General features: G+C 41.4%; 2 protein-coding genes across 2 annotated transcripts in view; both read left to right on the top strand.

Moving 5' to 3' along the window:
* Positions 1-21,065, top strand: part of LGSN (lengsin, lens protein with glutamine synthetase domain) — a 383,291-nt gene that overhangs the window by 89,283 nt on the left and 272,943 nt on the right. The gene's annotated exons all lie outside the window — the stretch shown is intronic.
* EYS (eyes shut homolog) overlaps positions 1-21,065 on the top strand; it is a gene marked incomplete at both ends in the record, with an annotated part of 387,634 nt that overhangs the window by 252,686 nt on the left and 113,883 nt on the right. Inside the window, 2 exons of the mRNA XM_081943885.1 lie at positions 12,650-12,758; positions 16,014-16,237. Coding sequence (XP_081800011.1) covers positions 12,650-12,758; positions 16,014-16,237 — 333 coding nt within the window. The remainder of the gene's footprint in view (positions 1-12,649; positions 12,759-16,013; positions 16,238-21,065) is intronic.

The raw sequence follows: 21,065 nt of genomic DNA, 5'->3' as shown, positions 1-21,065 counted from the left end.
GGAGACTGACCTGTTGCTTATTTAAAACTGTCAGCCATTCTGAGGATTTTAAAATCAGCTGAGATACAAATGTTCTAAATAATGTCAGGGTTCCAAGTAACACTCCTTACTAAGGAAGACTCCGAGGCTTGAGTTTCCTCAAAGTTCCATTTTATTAGAGAAGCCATATTGGCACATCTGGGAAAACCCGAATGTGGAAGTTTCCAGGTTTTCCCCACCCAAGTGAAACTTCAAGTCCCTGCCCAGCACCCACATGCCCATCACATATTCCAATCAGGTGTCATTCAAAAGAGGAGATGCCTCCCAGTCACCTCATCACAGCTGCAGGGTCAGTTGACCTTGACTTTCTGAGAAAGAATGTTATTATGGCTCCATATCACCCACACTCTGTAAAATCCCCCCTCCCATTTTCCCACAGTAGAAAATGGCAGACCTGAAGTCCAAAAGGTGAAAGATGGCTTCCAGATCTGACAAATAATATATTCCAGAAGTCAATTTGGGAGGGGGAAATGCTTAGGATCATATGGAATTGGCTTAAGGCTGAAGGAAATAACCTATGCTTGCAGTCATATGTGTGCAATCCACGATTTTCAGATTTATAAGGCTTCTGGACCTTACAAGAGCCAATTAACCTGCCCCTATGATTTAACTGTATTTTATATGATTCTCACGCACACGAGGTCTGATTTACTGCGGCTGCGGGAGTCCCCCCTCTCGCAGGTTTGGCACAGCACGGAGACGGCCTTGGTCGCATTGGTTGATGATCTCTGGAGGGCCAGAGATAGGGGTTGTTCCTCTATCCTGGTCCTATTAGACCTCTCGGCGGCTTTTGATACCATCGACCATGGTATCCTGTTGCACCGGCTGCAGGGGTTGGGGGTTTGGGGCACCGTTTTACGGTGGTTCGGCTCCTACCTCTCCGGCCGGACGCAACGTGTGTTGGCAGGGGAGCAGAGGTCGACTCTGAGCCCCCTCACTTGTGGGGTGCCACAGGGGTCGGTCCTCTCGCCACTCCTGTTCAACACATATATGAAGCCGCTGGGCGAGATCATTCATGGTTTTGGGGTGGGATATCATCTGTACGCTGATGATACTCAGCTGTACATCTCCACCCCGAACCACCCCAACGAGGCCGTCGAAATGATGTCCCGGTGCTTGGAAGCCGTACGGGTCTGGATGGATGACAACCGACTCAAACTGAACCCCTCCAAGACGGAGTGGCTGTGGCTTCCGGCCCCCCGGTTCAACCAGTTGCTTCCATCTCTGGCCATCGGGGGCTTGCAACTGGCCCCCATGGAGCGGGCGCGCAATTTGGGCGTCCTCCTGGATGCCCGGCTGTCCATGGACGACCATGTGACAGCCGTGGCAAGGGGGGCGTTCCACCAGGTCCGCCTGGTGCGCCAATTGCGCCCCCTATTGGACCGGGATGCCTTACGCACAGTCACTCATGCGCTGGTGACGTCTCGCCTAGACTACTGCAATGCTCTCTACATGGGGCTTCCCTTGAGATGCACTCGGAGACTGCAGTTGGTCCAGAATGTGGCCGCGCGGGTGATTATGGGGTGTACTAGATACTCCCATGTAACACCTCTCCTGCGCGAGCTGCACTGGCTTCCTGTGGTCTATCGGGTGCGTTTCAAGGTTCTGATTACGATCTTTAAAGCGCTCCATGGCACAGGACCTAGTTACCTGCGGGATCGCATCCTGCCCCATACATCCCTGCGACCAATCCGCTCGCACAGAGAGGGACTTCTCCAGGTGCCGTCCACTAAACAGTGTCGGGGGGCGACGCCTAGGAGCAGAGCCTTCTCTGTGATGGGCCCAGCCCTGTGGAATGACCTCCCCCTTGATATCAGGATTACCTCCGATCTCCGCTCCTTCCGTGTAAAGCTCAAGACCCACCTTTTCCAATTAGCTGGCCTGGCTCAACCATAGTTTTATCCCATTGCTCCTGACAGTCTTTTTTAAACTTGTAATTTTAACTGAGGGTATTTTAATAGTTAATTTTAATTCTATGATTACTATTGTATGCTTTTAACAATTGTTACCTCCTCCATGTACATGTACGTATATGTGTTTATATGTATGTGTATATGTATTGTATGTATATGTATATTTGTATGGGTTTTTATTGTACGCCGCCCCGAGTCCTTTTGGAGAGGGAGCAGCTAACAAATTAAATTTATTCTATTCTATTCTATTCTGTTCTATTCTATTCTATAGTGGTGCAGTGCAGTATTGCACGCTAACTCTGCCCACTTGCAGGAGTTTGATCTTTATGGGGTTCAAGGTTGATTCAACCTTCCATCCTTCCAAGGTCAGTAAAATGAGGACTCAGATTGTTGAGGGCAATATAATGACTCTGTAAAGTCACTTAGAGAGGGCTATAAAATACTGTAAAGCAATATATAAATCTAAGTGCTATTGCTAGACAGATATTAGCAAGGGAAAATAGCAGAGGATGCTATAGACTACTTCCTTTTATAAAAAAAAGCATTCCTATTGCTGCCACCTCAGATTGTCATATAGCAACTTAATCAGAGCTACTTGTTCTAGGGAGGACCATTATTTTAATGTAAATGAATTACTAGCTTGGTAGATTAAGGGATGCTGCACACATGGTGTATGTAGAGATCAGTGAAGCTTTTGACGTAATGTCTCACAATATTCTTTCATAACATAATAAAATAAAAGGAACTAAGTGATACAAGTGTTAGATAGATTCATAGGCTGAAAAAGCACACTGAATTTAGGGAAGGAAGGAAGGAGAGAAGGAGGGAGGGAAGGAAGGAAGGAAGGAAGGAAGGAAGGAAGGAAGGAAGGAAGGAAGGAAGGAAGGAAGGAAGGAAATAATAGAATGACAGAATAAGAAAATAACAGAGTTGGAAGGGACTTTGGAGGTCTTCTAATACAGCCCCCTGCTCAAACTGGAGACCCTATCCCATTCTGTACAAAGATCTGTCCAATTTTTTTCTTTAAAACCTCCAGTGATGGAGCACCCCACAACTGCTGGCAGCAAGGCATTCCACTGATTAATCGTTCTAACTGTCGGGAAATTTCTTCTTAATTCTAGGTTGGATCTCTCTTTGTTAAGTTTCCATCTGTTGCTTCCTGTCTTGCCCTCAAGTGCTTTGGGGAATAGTTTGACTCCCTCTTCTTTGTGACAGCCCTTCAAATATTGGAAAATCTGTACTGAGTATAGTTCTTTGTACAAAATGCAATCAAAGCACGTTTGTGAAACTATAATAGAAAAAAATTACTCTGTTCAGGAATTGGTACCTTTAGGAAATAAACATCTAAAGTGAAGGGACTATTTTATATTCATCCCAAATTTTGAGATTTGGAAGGAAAAATACAAGAAGTTGGTACCTCTGGGAAAAATTATGCTAGAGCAATCCTTCTATTTCCGGGCTGGCTGTGTGCGCTCAATAGTAAAATCACTATTCTTGAAAAACTTCACATACTACTCGACAGCTGGTTAGATGGTACCCTTGACAACTGTTCTGGTTAATCAAGGGTATCAATGCGGCTATTGCTTTGCTGTTCCGTGGCAATCATTTCCAATTCTCTCCTTAATATCAGCACATTACGGGTAAAAGTGTCTTGATTTCTGAGACCCCAAGTGATATGGTAAGTAGGTAAAGCTGGTTTGCTATGCAAGGGTGGGAAATTAGCAGAGAGCTCCACATTCAATTGACTGAGCCTTCTGGTTTGTACTTATAAGCAGAGCACAGGATGGCTGAAAACCCAAAAGTCTCTTTTTTAAGACGCCCTGTCAGCGATAGGTCCCTCTCGGTCCTTGGCACAAAATCTGGCTGCCTCTATTCTGCAGGGCCAAGGTCAGTGCCTCCTACTGCATTGTATCTCTTCAACTTTTTAGGCTCCCAACGTTGACAGTTCAATTGTGTTGGGTCTCTGTGCCAGACCCCTGGAAATATGGCTGTGGTGATAACACTGTATAAAACAGTAATTGGCATAAACAAAATTTTCCTAAGTATGTTTGCATGAGCATGAATGTGCTGGATTGTTTTTTGGTTGTTGTTTTTTACATGATTACATTAGGTAATTATAATTCATGAGTGCAGTTAGCGAAATCGTAAGTCTCGGGACCGAACCTCATCCAGACTGTCAAAAGCATAATCAAATACTTTGCCATGTTTCCCTTGATATAAGCAGGAAGCTGAAGTAATCATGCTGTCAATTAGGGCTTAAGTTAGACTTCTCACTGACTAGAGAGATTTGGCAAGCGGGAGGAGGGGAGGCGGATTTCCAAGCAATGTACAGCTTGAAGCTCCTTTTTTGACATGTGTGTTTACTGCCATCTGGTGGGGTGGAAGGGCTGAACACCTCACCGTTTTGCCGAGAACCAGCCCCTGATGCAAGCTAAACATTGGCGCTGTGCTTTGAGTTTTGAAAAAGGCTTTTATTAACTGAAGCAGATTCCACTAGACAGCAACTGTAGGCCTCGGAGAACCTTCTTTCTACAAATAGAATTACTGTCCACATTTAGGGAGGAATGAAACTTCAGCAAAACAGGGTGGAGGGAAGATGGCAATTCTGCTAAGCAATTGTGCTAAGTAAATATTACCAGCACTCCTTATTTATGATGAGTTCAAATGCAAAATGGCTAAGTGATTAATCTGCATCTAAAAAGAAATGAAATTGACTGGTGAATCTTGGAATTAGAAGGTGAATCTTGATCTAGTTTTGAGGGCTTGCAAAGGTCATGGTTTTTCTGATGGTATGAAAACTTCCAGAGCATGATTAATTCTTTTATACTATCCTTAGATGAGAAAAAAAGTCCAGGGTAGCAAAATATGTTCTCGCAGACCAAGTATTAAATACAGCTCTTTCTCTAAGTCAGGGGTCTCCAAACTTGGCAACTTTAAGAAGTGGTCATCAACTCTCAGAATTCCCCAGCCAGACAGTCTGCCTAGGGAATTCTGGGTGTTGACATCCAAAAGCCTTAAAGTTGCCACGTTTGGTGACCCCTGCTTTAACTCATTTGAAAGATAGGATTTTGGAGACAGGAATCAAGGCTACAGTTCTGCCAAAAGATCTATGAACAATTTGCATTAATCTGTATTCATATCTCTAAAATGGGTATACTTTTATTTACAATTTACTTTGCGGAAGTATTCTCCTAACCTAAGTCATTTAGGTTTATAACATTCTCATTTTAGGGGGCTAAGGCATTGCAACGTTTCTGAACCTCAATTTATAATATAGGCGTGGACATATTAGCCAAATCTACTTCATTTTACTGACTACTTTAGTGGGGCAGTATTCTAGTTGGCTGTGAGGTGGGGTGTCCCTAGAGGCTTTTTATCATAATGTTTAAAAAATTGGCTTATTAATGTGCTTAGTGCTCAGTCTTCCTTTTCAAACATGCTTTCTGCATTGTCTGTGTGATCAAACAATGCTGCAGAATTACATGAGCATTCCAGGAAACCCTTTACCGAAGGGTACAAGCTTAGAAGAAAGGTCTCATGGAGTCAAAGCACCTCATGCTTCCTTGTTAGGATGTTTAGGCCAGACTGAATGGGAGAGGAAAGGTACAAACATTGGCCATTCCTCCTTTCTATCCTGATCTGCCATAGGCAGCTTAAGAAAGATTCTACGTTTTATAGGCTTTGGAGGGCTTTTAGTCCAACCACCTGCCCAAGGCAGGAGTCCTTATACCATCCCAGACAATCTTTTCTTGAAAACCTCCAGCAATAGAGGACTGGGAGAGGAGCTGTTCCACTGACTAATTGTTCTCCCTGTCAGGAAATTTCTCTGCGTTCCAGGTTGGAACAAGCTTCCACCCATTGCTTCTTGTCCTGCTGTCAGGTGAAATTAAGATGTGAACTTTTGGTAGGGCAGAGGAACAAGAGTCTGGCTGGTTACAGGTAGTCCTCGACTTAACAACCATTCATTTAGTGACTGTTCAGCATTACAATAGCACTGAAAAATATGGCTTACAAGGAATCCTCACTTTAAAACCAGCACAGTATCCCCATGGTCATGTGATCAGGGGTGGGCTGCTATGCGTTTGCCTGAGTTCAAGAGAATCCATAGCTAATGTTATGACCCATTTGGAGAACCTCCAAATCCCACCCCTGGCTAGCCCTGCCCACCCCGCCCTGCCCCACCTCTCCCAGGAGTCTCCACATGACCCGTTTTGATGCGAGATAAGTGCAGGGCCCACACGGAGGCTGAGGGAGGGGGAAAATGGGCCTTCTGGAAGTTCCTGAAGGCTGAAAATGGGCCTGTTTGGTCTCTGGAGGGCCTCTAGATTCCAGGGGAGGAGGTTTTCACCCTCCCAGAGGCTTGAGGAAAACCTCCGGAACATGGGGAAGGTGAAAACGCCCCCCCCCCGGGGTGCAGGAGAACAGCTAGGCCATGCCCACCATGGCCACGCCCGCCCAGCAACCAAGCAGAGAACTTGTTGCTGAAATTTTTGAAGCCCACCCCTACATGTGATCACTGTTATTCTGTTGCTTGTCATCCAGAATGTATTTACAATGGTTGCAGTCACCTGGGATCAGGTGGTTACCATTTACAAACTTCCTGCCAGTTTCTGACAAGCAAAGTCAATGGAAAAAGCCAGACTTGATTAAAGACCGCATGATTCAGTTAAGAACTGCGGGGATTCATTTAACAACAATGGTAAAAATGGTCATAGAATTGGGCACGACACAGTTAACAATTGCCTTGATTAATGACAGGAATGCTGATCTTAATTGTGGCTATAGGTCAAACACAGCTAGAGGAGGTCCTGGTGAAATCTTGGAGGAAATGTAGCTTTCCAAGGACACTACTTGGCATTCTTGAAAATGATTCTAAAAATCAAAAGCAACAAAAGTGCTTTCTACTTTGAAAGAAAAGAAAAGAAAACATTGTAGAGAAATAACAAAGAAATATATGTGTGTGTGTGTGTATGTGTGTGTTTTTTCTTTCTTATTTTATATTAGCTTTTATCTTCTTGCTTAAAAGTTTTAGTAAAAAGTTATATACAAAGAAAACGTGCTTTCAATCTGCTTGTGAAATCAAGTGATGTTCGCCAACCTTTCTGCAGTTTTCACCAAAGGAAGGCAAAGCAATCTTATTGGTTTTTTTTAAACGCAGCTGAAAATTAAAACTGACATGTTTACCAGGAACACAGAAACATCAAAACAAGCTCAACACTAAGAAAATACTACTTGCCATTTTGCCAAGTAACTGAAAACACTATTCTATTCATTTTTTTCCCACTTGTCATCTTTCTTGGCATAAGGTCACTTTGTTATCTAGAAAAAAAGATATATATATATATATATATATATATATATATATATATATATATATATATATATATATATATATATATATATATATATATATATATATATATATATATATATATATATATATATATATATATATATGTACTGAATTGAATTCAATTGATCATTTGATGTTTTCCCCTAATTTGATCAACTACACTTTTTTTTCTGGGGAGAAAAAAAACTGGAAATTAGACACCCGGGCAGGCTCTGGAAAGTATGTATTAGGCTTATGAGCAGTACATGGGGTTCAATTGATACATCCATAACCTTCTTTTCTCATTCTGAAGGAACCTGGGCAAAGAAGCCTAAAAGCAAAAGACAGAAGAGCCAGAGGATTGTCATTAGAATTTCAAATACTGGAAGTATTGCTTTAAAGAATGGAATGGAATGGAATAGGATAGGATAGGATAGGATAGGATAGGATAGAATAGAATAGAATAGAATAGAATAGAATAGAATAGAATAGAATAGAATAGCCAGAGGACTGTCATTATAATTTCAAATACTGGAAGTATTGCTTTAAAGAATAGAATAGAATAGAATTGAATAGAATAGAATTGAATTGAATTGAATTGAATTCGTTATTGGCCAAGTGTGACTGGACACACAAGGAATTTGTCTCTGGTGCATAAGCTCTCAGTGTACATACATACCACAATAGTGATAGATCATTATCATAGTCATTGTAAAAATACATTCATCATAAAACATTAGATACAACACTTAGTGATAGTCATGAATACTAAATAAGCAATCAACATTAATCATACTAGGATACTAATTGAACAATTCAAATCATAAGATACAAGCAACAAAATTATAGTTATAAGAAGATAAGGAGATAGGGAATAGGGAAGATGAGAATAATAACATTAATACTGCCTTTCTAGATAGTTTGATAGTGTTGTGGGAATTAGTTGTTTAACAGAGTGATGGCATGGGGGAAAGCACTGTCTTTGTGCCTAGTTGTTCTGATGTGCAGAGCCCTATAGCATTGTTTTGAGGGTAGAAGTTGAAACAGTTTATGTCCAGAATGCAAGGGGTGTATAGATATTTTCACATCCTTCTTTCTGGCTTGTGCAGTATAAAAGTTCAACAGAAGGCAGAAAGGGCTTCTTTAATTTAAATGGGTAATCCAGCAATTCAGGAATTGAATGAATCTATTGTCTACAAGCTAATGGGAGGGGTGATATTTTCTGCTAGTTTATGGGGAGTTCAGCCAAGATACTAATCATTGACTGGAATGGGAAGATGTCAGGGCTTTGGATTTTATTGTCTCTGTTCAGCGTCTCCTTGTACACTGGTTGACCAAGGAGCTCTGGGGTATGAAGCTCCAGAAGAGAGACCTAAAGAGCTGTTGAAAGAAATTTAAAATGAATCTGACCATACATGGATAAGAGAGGCCAAATGTCACTATTTCTACATCCTTATTACATCTGCTGATCCAGAAGTCTATTTAAGTGGATCTGATCTCCACTTGGTAGGGAGGACCCTAGTACATCTCCTGGGCTTCTGTGAGGATTATTTATTGAAGGCACCATTTCTCTTCCTTTCTCCAGGGCTGGTTTCTTTCAGTGTTGGTTATAAGAAAAAAGGCAAGAGTTAGATCTTCTGTAAGATGCTACTATTGTTTTTCCCTATGTGAAACCACTAGGCAAGGTCATCTGCTGGTTTGAAGTTCAACAGCATCAAGTACACTCAAGACGTACAATTATATCTTTTGATCCTGGGCCATCTAAATGAGTCTGTTGATCTAGGTCTGTGATGGCGAACCTATGGCATGTGTGCCACAGGTGGCACACAGAGCCATTTGTTAGGGCACGCAAGGCATTGCCTGTCAGCTCCAGCGCGTATGCACGTATTGGCTATCTGACTTTGGCCTTCTTTTTCGGCCATTTTTTGTCAGGAACAAACTTTCGGTTTGCCCGAAGGGCCATTTTTCGCACTTGAGGAAGCTTCAGGGAAGCCTCCTGAAGGCTCAGGAGGGCCTCTGTGGGGCTGGGGGTGGCTGTTTTCACTCTCACCAGGCTCCTAGAAAGCCTCTGGAGCCTGGGGAGGGTGAGAAATAGGTCCATCGCATGCCAAAAGCGGGAGGTCAAGTGCGCATGGACATAGCATTCTGAGTATGGCAACGCCCGCACATAACCCCCTGTGCTCCCCCTGCATTTGGCACGCGATGGAAAAAAGGTTAGCCACCACTGATCTAGGTCCTGGTGCCTCGATGCTAAGCATGTTTGGATAGAGAGGAACCATCTCCAAAACAATCCATCCAAGACTAAGTGCCTTTGATAGGATGGTAGGAATTTGGGCTCTCTAGACTTGGAGATATTTCATCATTTACCTCTGATAGGGTCTTACTTACACATTCAAGGCTGGTGCACAATCTGGTGTGTGTGTGTGTCTTCCTGGACTTGTAGTTCCTGCTTTGATAAAGAGCTCGCAGCTCTGGCAGGAAAGCCTTTGCACAATTTCATCTGTGCCAGTTTCACCCTTTTTAGAGAGGGGGGTCATTGATACTTATCATGCCCTGCTAAACTCATGACTTGACTACTGCAATGTGTTCTACATAGGAATGACGTTGAAAACTACCTAGGAGTTACAGCTGGTCCAGAATGCAGCAGCACAGACAGCAATGTGCATGCCTCATCATGTCCATTTAATACATCTGATTCACGATCTATACTAGTTTATTTATGGAGAGTCTCAATCATGCTTTTTCAAAAGTCAACTGGACTTTGTTTTTCTTTGAAGACATTTGCTTTTCCTCCAAGAAACTTTTTTAGTTCTGGATGAATGTTGGATGATGGATTGATTTATATTCCTTGCAGTCCTCTGGTCATTAGCACTCTTTCAGGAATTGTTGAGGTCACTCGGGGGTTTATCTGTGCCCTCAGGGTGACCTGAATAGTGCAAATGGATATGGAACCCTATTGGAGTTGCTGAAAGGACTGTGTTGTAAACAGGAGATAGGTAGTGTCATATCCCTCCCCCTCTGTTGAGAGATATTATGATTCTGTCTTAATGTAGATGGTCTCTTTGACATCTTTTTCAAACCAGCAGTTAGAAAGTTGCTAGTTTGCTTCTGATTCAAGATCCTGGTCATTAGCCTACATGATTCTACATGGCATAGGGACTGGTTACTTGAAGGACCATCTGTCTTCTATAGTATCTGCATGATTGATTTGATCTGGCAGGGTTGATGTGCTTCAGGTTCCTTCAAATAAACACTATCAGGTCACTTTAAATGTGCCTTCTCTGTAGTAGCACCTACCTTCTGGCATGAGTTTCCCCCTTAAGATTTGAGTAGTCTCCATCCTATTGTTATTTAAAAGGAATCTTTAAAACCTGGCTCTTTGCCCAGCCCTTTGGCAAGCGTGAGCAGAGCCTCCTTTGGATTGTGTGAGTTTATATCTTTTTATCCCTGTCTGTGTTTGGTTTGTCATTCTTGCCATTTTTTACTTATCATTTTTGTCTATTGTATTTTTTCCCTTGTTTTAGCTCTCCAGATTCATTGGGAAGGGATGGATGACATATAATTTGAAGAAAGAAAGAAGGAAGGAAAGAAGGAAGGAAGGAAGGGAGAGAGGGAGGGAGGGAGAGGGAGAAAGAAGAAAGAAAAAGAGAAAGAAAGAGAGAGGGAGAATAAAGACAGACAGACAGACAGACAGAAAGAAAGAAAGAAAGAAAGAAAGAAAGAAAGAGGGAGGGAGGAAAAGGGAGGGAGGGAGGAAGAGGGAGGGAGGAAGAAAGAGAGAGAGAGAGAGAGAATAAAGGAAGACAGAAAAACAGACAGACAGAAAGAAAGAAAGAAAGAAAGAAAGAAAGAAAGAAAGAAAGAAAGAAAAAGAAAGAAAGAAAGCTGTTCATTGTATGCATATAGACAAGAACATTGAAAATTGTATTGAAGACTGTTCCTTTGATTCTCTGCCAAGGAAGATAGGCAATAAGATTGCAAAATTCAGTGTGGCAGCCCAGAAATGGGATGTATGTTGATACCATATTAACATACAAAAAACCCAAAACACTAGCTACTAGTTCAGAACCTTGATTTATTTTGATGACAAGAAATCCAAAGAGATTATAGATCACCCTGGCCTTAATGGCTTTATTCTCGTTTCACTGGGAATGGGAAAATAGCACTCTCATGCAGATTGGCTCTTTCCATGAAGATGGATGGGGATCATAAAGCACGCCACGGATTCCTGCGAGGAACTCATCATTGGGGTTCAGCTGTTAAATGGGATTTCCAAAAGAAGCATGGAGAGAAAGAATGTCTTCGCTGATCTGAGGGCTCTTTTTAATTAAATTCTTGCGCATTATGGTGTCTCATTTATCAAGCCCTGAAATAATAATTAACACTCTTGGGGTTTTTCCCCCTCTCAGAAAAATAATAACTAAGAACAATTACAGGAAAGCCCTCCTTTAGGGATGGATTTTTTTTTTATCGTTGAGAATATATGTAGCATTCCTATCCCCCTCATAACAACACTTTATCACTTTTACCGACACTCCCCTCTTCACGTTCTTAACACAGTATTGAATTTTGGGATATTTATATTACAAATGCCTTTAGCTTTGATGTTTGACACTCCTTCGTAGATTATACATTGCTGGCACCTTTCATGAGCTCAGATAAACCTTATCCGAGTGAAATCAGAGGTACAGCCATTCATTCTGGATTGCCCTGCTCTTTCTCCTGTAGCAGGGGAAGGAACTGTGTGTCTGTCCCTATCATTTCAGGTGGCATATCACGCATTTTATTGAATTGAGGGCCACCACCCAGAGTCATTTGCTGAAATGGGCAGCTATTTAAATCAAATAAATAAATAAATGCCCTAATTTCTTCTCGGCTTCTGGTGCACCATAGGTAAATGTGTACAAGGCAAGGGGGTTAACAGGGAGAAGGTCCTTCCATGATCAGCTATTCTCTTTGGCCTATCTGCTCCCCTTGATTTTAAACCCAATGTTGCCTTACTATGGGGCTTTGTTTTCCAGTCATTCCAGAGTTTTGATTGATTGATTATAGCCATTCTTCAGTCCTTTGATAAAAGGTGGGTAATAAATCTTCCGGCAATTAAATGCATGCTGCCATGGCAAAGCAATACAGGTAGCCCCAAGCATTGGCTCTGGTTCATAGACTCAGTCTGCTGAACTGTCATATTCTCAGCTATCTATCTGCTAACCAGTCTGTGTTCTTTTACAGGTGTTGTTGAAGTGTGAAAAGCTATCAGAATCAGGCCTGCCTTCCAGAATAAACATACCATTCGTGTTAGTGGCATGCTTTCATAGTCTTTCTTGTTCACTTCCAAAACAGTAATGAGTTCTCTCTTTCCTTCCAGCTATATGGTGTCTTCGGGCAGTCCTGAAGGTTATTGTCTGATTGAAATGGCTGCAGATGAAATTTCTTCTGTCCGTCAGAGGATCTCTCTGCCAGTGCAAATGACTCAGGTGAACTTGCCAAGTAGAACCTCAAATCAAATGTTAGCCCATCAGTGGTGGGATTAAATTTTTTTTACTACCAGTTCTGTGGGCGTGGCTTGGTGGGCGTGGAATGGCTTGGTGGGCGTGGCAGGGGAAGGATACTGTAAAATCTCCATTCCCTCCCCGCTCCAGGACAGGTGACTGCAAAATCCCCATTCCCTCCCGACTCCAGGGGAAGGCTACTGCAAAATCCTCATTTCCTCCGATCAGCTGGAACTCGAGAGACAGAGAATAGATGGAGACAGGGACAGTCAAAGGTGGTATTTACTGGTTCTCTGAACTATTCAAAATTTCTGCTACCGGTTCTCCAGAACTGGTCAGAACCTGCTGAATACCACTTCTGTAGCCCATCTATTTTAATATCTCTTACAAAGTGCCCGTGACAAAATTATGAATTAGTTGAGGCGTGTTAATAATGATGTTCATTTAAGATGCAATCAACTGGGGGGGGGGGATTCTCCTGCATTTCCCACTGCTGTGAACAATATGTCTCTTGCTACAGCTTAATTTCAGTGGGATTTGTATGGGAGAATTCCCTAGTGGTTGTCCTAAGGGGCTACTAAAGCTTCATGTTCAGCTAAGACAGTTGATGGATTGCTTACACAAAGCAGTTCATTTATGAACACTGGGAACATGTACCACAGTGATAAGTTTGTATATTAAGACTGACACCTTTTTGTAATTTAGATAATTCCATACACATTAAGATGAAATACCTATCATCTCTAACTCACACTCAATGGTTTTATAATAATTTTCCCTGCCCAACAAAAAGGTAGCAAAAGAAGAAGAAAAACATTATTCAGGAGCAATTGTTATGCTTTGTGTTAAATAAATGTAGAAGCAAACAATTAATGAAATTTGTTTAGTTAGTTTATTTATAACCGCCTAATTCCTAAACACTAAACATTCGTTGATTAGGCTATCATATTTAGGGCACAAAAAATTAAGGAAAAACAAAGTTAATTTTCCAAAAGATGCCTTTTCAAGAAGCAACTGTCTTTGTTTTTCTTTGAAAAACACTTCTCATCCAAGAAGCTTTTTTAAGAAATGAAGAAGCTTCTTGGATGAGGAGCAAAAAGTCTTCAAGGAAAAATAAAAAAAAGTCCAGTTACCTTTTGGAAAAGCACCTTTGAACAACCCTGACCTGGATGACTGAGAATCTCCATAGACAAAATTAGTTTTGTTGCTGGTCATTTTTGTGTGTGTGGGGGGGGAGTTTGGCTGCCCAGAAAGAGTAGGTCTTTATTAGTATAGCTCAGTGACGTGCAGTCAGGTGAGGCAAGTGAGGCACAGCCTCACCACTCTCATCATGAAAAAAAAAAGTAAAAGGAAAAAGCTGAGCTAGTTGCTGCCTCACCGTGGATGACTCTGCTTAACCTCACTGGTGCTCTCCCTCCCCAAGTGTAGTGACTTCCTCCCCAGGCCCCCATTCATTTCTCTCTCACACACACACAGCTGGATAAAACTATATAAAAATCTAGCCCAGCTTCACTGATTACAAGTTTGAAAAGGCAACGTGGCTCCACCTGCAATCAAACTACACTTGGGGAGGGAGAGCACAAGTGAGCACTGAGGAGACCACAGGAGGAGGCAGGAAGCCAGGCAAAGAGCCATGCTGTAGTACACACACTTCCCCCCCCCCCAGCTTCTTTCTTTTGGAAGGCTCCCCTCCGGCTTCTCTGCCTCTCCTCTCACCCCAGCCTGCCAGCAGGAGGTGGTGGGTGGGCTTTATTGTGTTCCAGGCATTTCCCACCCAGACAGCAGGCTGCATTTGCAATGGTGGAGGTGTTTGGGAAAGGCAGCAGGGGAATGGGTGGTGGTGGCAGAGGAGCTGCTTTCAAGCCACTGGAAAAGATATCCAATCCAACTTTTGGGGGGGGGGTTGTTTGAGAGTGAGTGAGATATCCAATCCAACTTTTGTGGGGGGGGGGGTTGTTTGAGAGTGAGTGAGAGAGGGAAGGGGTAGGAGAGATAGTCCAATCCAACTTCTGTGTGTGTGTGTGTGTGTGTGTGTGTGTGTGTGTGTGTGTGTGTTTGAGAGAGGGGGAGGAAGGGAGAGAGGGAGGAAGGAGGGGAAGGAGAAGAAAAAGAAAAAGAAAGAAGGAGCAAAGGAGAAAAACAAATGCTGTCGCTTTAAATTGGAACTGAACATGCCTGGCTGTGGAATTCTGGGAGTTGAAGTCCACAAGTCTAAAAATATTTGAAACTCAGCACTGTGTCAGTGCCTCACCAGTCATAAACCTCACCGCACGTCACTGGTATAGCTGCATGTATCTGCTGCTAATTTGGGAAGTAGATTCAGCAATAATTGCCCCTCCTTTCCTGGATAAAGGATTCTACAATTCTAGTTATTTTCTTTTTATTTCCTTGTTACTCAAGTTCTTTAACAAGTGACTTCTCATGGGGCTTTTCAGTAAAAGTAAAGCACTTTGCTTCTCATTTTCTACTTTGAATGCTTTGGGATATCTGCTGCCTCTTTTCTTGTTCAGAACAGTCACATTCTATAATGCTTTTATCCTCTTGACATTTTTCAGACTTATAGAGAAAATGGGCCAGACTCCACTTTAAAAAAAAATAATGTTTTTTGGATGAGGCCAAACCTCCACTCCCCGTGCTTTCCCTGCCCAAACCATTCTGAGTCAAGAAGCATATACTGTAAATTTAATTATCATCATCATTGTTACTATTATTATTATTAATCATCACACAATCAGCCAGATGTTCAGTCTGGGTTTGGCATTTTTGTCTACCTATCAAGTCCTTATCAAGGAACTGAGATAGGCAAATCTGGATGTTTGATGTGTTACAGATATCATCGCGGAATGTAAGCAGTTCAAAAGTAAAGTCGTCTTCTGCAATTGACTGATGGTAAATTTGTCAATGCCTATGGTGTTCAAGTGGTGCTCCAGTTGTTTTGGGACTGCACCCAAGGCGCCTATAACTATAACCCTTGCTTGCTTTTGCCATAATTGTTCTATTTCTATTTGTAGGTCTTTATATTTTGTTATCTTCTCCAGTTCTTTCTCTTCTATTCTGCTGTCTTCAGGTACTGCCACATCCACTATCAGACTTCTTTGTCCTTCTTACCGATGATATTATTATTAATTTACTTGACCTAACTTCCTGAGGTTCTTCCCTCAGATTTTCTTTCATGAATAGAAAACAGTATACAATTACAGCTGTTCTTATTGGAGTTTTTATCTGTATGATTTTTTTTAGCTGACCTTTGGGCCAATATTCCTTGGAAATGTCCCTTTTCATCGCATGAACATCCATCCAAATTCTGGGAAGATTTATGGCTTCAGGGGATGCATCAGAGAGTTGCAAGTCAACACCCGAGAACTCTCCATTATAGAGGAAGCATTGGAAGGACAGAACATTGACAACTGTAATGTTCCTGTTTGCGACTATCATCCATGCCGCAATGGTGGTACATGCACTAGGTAGGCATAAACTCATCGTAATTATGTATGTCAGTGAATCATTTGACTTATTCCTTGGCTTGTTCGTTTACAAAATGTATAGATTGTCCTATGTCCGACTGGCTACAGTTAGTCTTCGACTTACAATTCATTTAGTAACCATTCAAAGTCACAACAGCAGTAAAAAAATATGACACGATCATTTTTCACACTTACGACTGTTGCAGCATCCCTATGGCCAGTGATGGGATTCAGCCAGTTCGCACCACTTCGGGAGAACTGGTTGTTAACTATCTGAACAGTTTTGCAAACTGGTTGTTGGAAGAAATCATTAGGGCAGAGAACCAGTTGTTAAATTACTTGATTCCCACCACTGCCTATGGTCACATGATCAAAATTCAGTCGTTTGGCAACTGACTTATTACTATAACGGTTGCAGTGTCCTGGGGTCATGTGATCACTTTTGGCAACCTTCTGACCAGCAAAGTCAATGAAGAAGCCAGATTCATTTAACAACCATGTTGCTAACTTAACAACTGCAGTGACTCACTTAACCACTGTGGCAAGAAAGGTTGTAAAGTGGAGCAAGGCTCACTTAACAACTATTTCAATTAGCAACGAGAATTTTGGGCTCAATTGTGGTCATACCTGTAGTATTTTTCCATTGAGTTTCCAGAGGTCTTGCTTGAAAAGTAGGAGCTATTCTTGTCTTTTCAAGATAGGTTCAGAGAGCAATTTCTCAGCCAATACACAGACAGAACTAAAAAGAATTGGCCAGGAGTATTTAAGGAGGAATTCCTAATAAATGTTCCCTAAAAGTTAGGGGTCTGCATTTGGTTAACCTCTGAGATTGAAGAAGGGATAAAAAGGGGGGGGGGAGACTTTCTACTGTTTGTGCCCTAAGAAGGAAATCAAATCAAATCAAATCAAATCAAATTTTATTTGATTAGCCGCAACCCTCTCCCGAAGGACTCGGGGCGGCGTACAGTCAAAAAGATAAAATACACATAGGACACACATACATACGAAAAAACAAGGACAATTACATTTGTGCATGGAGGGGAGTAGACCTGCAAGTGAAAGACAATAAACACAGCTAAAAACACAGTTAAAACACAGTTTAAAATCCCCTAAATAAAATTGCTGAATTAAAAACCCCTCAGGAGCGTAACGAAGTTATGGTTGGGCCAGGCCAGATATTTGAAAAAGGTGGGTCTTGAGCTTAACACGGAAGGAGCGGAGGTCTGTAGTGGTCCTAATATCCGGGGGGAGGTCATTCCACAGGGCTGGGCCCGCCACAGAGAAGGCTCTGCTCCTAGGCGCCGCCCCATGACATTGTCTAGTGGACGGCACCTGGAGAAGTCCCTCTCTGTGCGAGCGAATAGGTCGTAGGGATGTATGGGGCAGAATACGGTCCCGGAGGACGAACAGGCAAATCCTGTGAATGTTACCTGAAATTGTGACTTATTTATCTTTGTGCCTACAAACAACCTGACATACGTTTACAGCAAAATAAGCTTGTGGCAGTCCTTGAAGGAAAAATCAAAGGATTGGAGAGCTACAGTAAATAACCATGTTTCAGCTGATGACAGAGGATGAGGATTCATCAGTGCAAACTAAGGAGGCCAGGGATTGGTTGCAATTTTTTGTTCCAATGAGGAAAAATAGGGAGAACAGCATAAGAATGTATAGTAACTATACAACAACTTTCATGTAAATACGAAAAAAAATAGGATGCATATAGAAACGGTGCAAAGTAAAGGAGCAGAAGTGAACCTTGAGAATTGAGTGCAACGTAGCTGAGAAATATTTCTTTTCTACTGTATGAATGAGATTATATCTCCAGGAGCAGATTAATAGCATCTTCAGGTACTACTTCAGGAATCCTTATGCATTAACTTTGAGAAATCCCAGTGACTTGGTGAAGTGTTAGTTGACTAGAGGAGAGGAAATGTCTCTTTTTCTCCAAAAAAAAAAAAAAAAAGGAGGAGGGGTATAGAAAAAACAGCAAACCATTCATTCTAAAAAATATTAAGGTTTTTCATAAATATGCGGAGGGACTGTGTATTATACTTGCAGATGACACGCCTTATGGCAATGACAAATCTTTTAGAATATCAAAATATTCTTGATAGATGAAAGAAATGGGTTGAAGTATAGTGTGGCTAGATGAAAAAATCTTGGCATAATTTGAGACTGGAAAGGAACAAGAGAAATGCACTTTTAGGGATTATAAAACATATTGTCCAAAACACAGAAAACAATTGCTCTATTTTGCTTTGATCATATCCTGCCAAGTGTGCCCAGTTCTTGGCATTATACTTTAAGGAAGATTCAAAGGAATTCGAATAGATTTATAGAATAGCAGTGAGCAGTGAGTTGTGTGAAAAAGGACTGAAGAAACAGAGAAAAGACAGTTTGGTGCGGGGAAGCGATTCGGTAGCAGTCTTGAAATAAATCTTCAATATCTTGAAAAAAAGTTGCAGAGAAGGTCAGCATTTGTTCTCTCTCCTTCCAGAGTACAAGTCATAGGTGAATGTTTTCAAATTACAAAAAAAAGCAGATTCTGTCTGAATCCTGGAAAAACATCCTAATCATAAGAACTGTTTGACCCTGGAACCAATTACCCACAAAAATGTCGGTTTCCCCTTCATTGGCTGTGTTTAAGCAGAATCTACAGAGCCATTTGTCTGGGCTGCGTTCATTTTGACCTCAGCAGGAGGTTGAACCCAATGCCCTGAATAGCCCTTCTGGCTCTGTGATTCTAAAATATTTAAATATTTGTGTTCATTTATCCCTTTATTCCAAACAACAACAACAACAACACAGTAGGCTACTCTTCAGCCAAAAAGATGTCTTGGGCAGTATGGTCTTAAGAAAAGGTCCAACTTCTTGGTGTTGCAAAAAGATGCCACATTCACACTCCTCCATATTTCTGAAACTATGTAAATTGACTTAGTTCTTCTGATGACCAGCTGCAATGAAATAGTTCACAGGAAGACAAGAGAGGCTACTTTCCATCTTTTCTACTACTGCAGCCTGACAGGAAGGGCTTTAGTCAAGTAATCATCAATAATAGAAAAGGCCCAATGAATCTGGCTTGTTAGAAAAAAGACATGCTATTTCTTCATTGCAGTCTAACCTATTTGAAATATTGAAAGCCAGAAACACTGTTTCGTTTTTCCCCCCCTGAATGAGATTTTCAAATTAAGAGATTGGCTAAAATGCCTTTATTTTTAACGAACAAGAACTGTTCACAATGATCATGACCAATTGTGGGATACAATTTTTTTTACTACCAGTTCTGTGGGCGTGGCTTAGTGGGCATGGCATGTCTTGGTGGGTGTGGCTTGGTGGGCGTGGCAGGGGAAGGATACTCTAAAATCTCCATTCCCTCCGATCAGCTGGGACTCAGGAGGCAGAGAATAGATGGTGGCAGGAGCCAATCAGAGGTGGTATTTACCAGTTCTCCAAACTACTCAAAATTTCCGCTACTGGTTCTCCAGAACTGGTCAGAACCTGCTGAATACCACCTCTGATCATGCCACTTCATGTGACACTAGGATTAATCCTAATCTAAGCAATGCCAGATGAAAATTGCTAAACCCAGCAGTTAAGAGGGAAACAATGCAAGAATTTGAATGCTATATATTTATCCCAGGCACAACATTTATTTCAAGTGTTTCTGAGAAAACGCTTGTGGGAGGCTTGAGATATTCTATATATATTATAATGCCAGTTTGCTAATTTATTATCACTCGTGGATTTAGAACTAAAGTTAACTATAATGTTTGCAAAATGATTATATACAATCAATTTGGTTACAGAACCAAAACAATTTCTAGTAATTGTAATGTTTACAAGCCTTTACAAGTTAGGTGTGTGTGTGTTAGTGGTGTTATTTATTTCCCAAAGATCTTTCTCTTTCATTATTTGGAGAAACTGGGGCATCAGCAAAACCTTCATAGCAATTTCATTTAAAAAAAACCCTTATAAATGTTAAATAAGCAATTAAACCATAAGCTAGAAACACAGGTCTCTCTACCGTAGTTTATGATAAAATTATTGGGAGCTCAAGGACCACACTGAAGGCTATTCACTACAGGCCAGAAACAGCCAGAAAGCTAAACAACCTAAAACCAAGAGGAGAAATATAGTGACTTTGAATATCCTAAATTTCAATATTTTTTTCATAGTCTTCTTATAGAGTGGTGTGGTGGCCTAGTGGTGAAGACTGTTGCCTCCCACTCGGAAGGTTGAGAATTCAATCCTAGGTAGAGGCAGATAGGTCTCTCTCAGGGTACAAAGAGAAATACCTGCTGTAAAATCTGTGTGGTGTCAGGAAGGCCATTTGGCCAGTAAATGTTCAGCTCCATCCAGTTGGCCAAACTCTAGCCCAAATTAAGGGTTTACAGGGTCGTAAAAAGGGAGTTTCATACTCTTCTTATGCAATTTTAAAAATATTCTGTGAGATACCTCTGATGAGAAATTATGATTCTGTTACATTCAATCTCACTCTCCCCATTTTTTTAAAAAAAAGACTAATTAGTCTTAGCCCTCTGATACAAGCTAATGGAAAGAAATTTGGAAATAAGTAACAATTCATGGAGATTCACAGAATCCTGAGATTTCATCAGAATCACGAAATGTGCATCATGATTTATTTATTTATTGCATTTATTTGCTGACTCATCACGTATATCATGATGAATGCTCTGCCCCTTACAGATGTCCATGCAATGTTGAAGTGCATGCATAAAGGAAACACAGTTTTTGTTTTCAGATATATTTTAACATTTCTCCCATCTCCTTTGGACGTCCATGATCAAAAGATGCCCTGTTCTAGGAC

This window comes from Natrix helvetica, assembly GCF_964273705.1.
Source record: "Natrix helvetica genome assembly, chromosome: 2".
NCBI lineage: Eukaryota > Metazoa > Chordata > Lepidosauria > Squamata > Natricidae > Natrix > Natrix helvetica.
The sequence above is the reverse complement of the archived record's forward strand: the minus strand, read 5'-3'. Positions and strand labels throughout refer to the sequence as shown.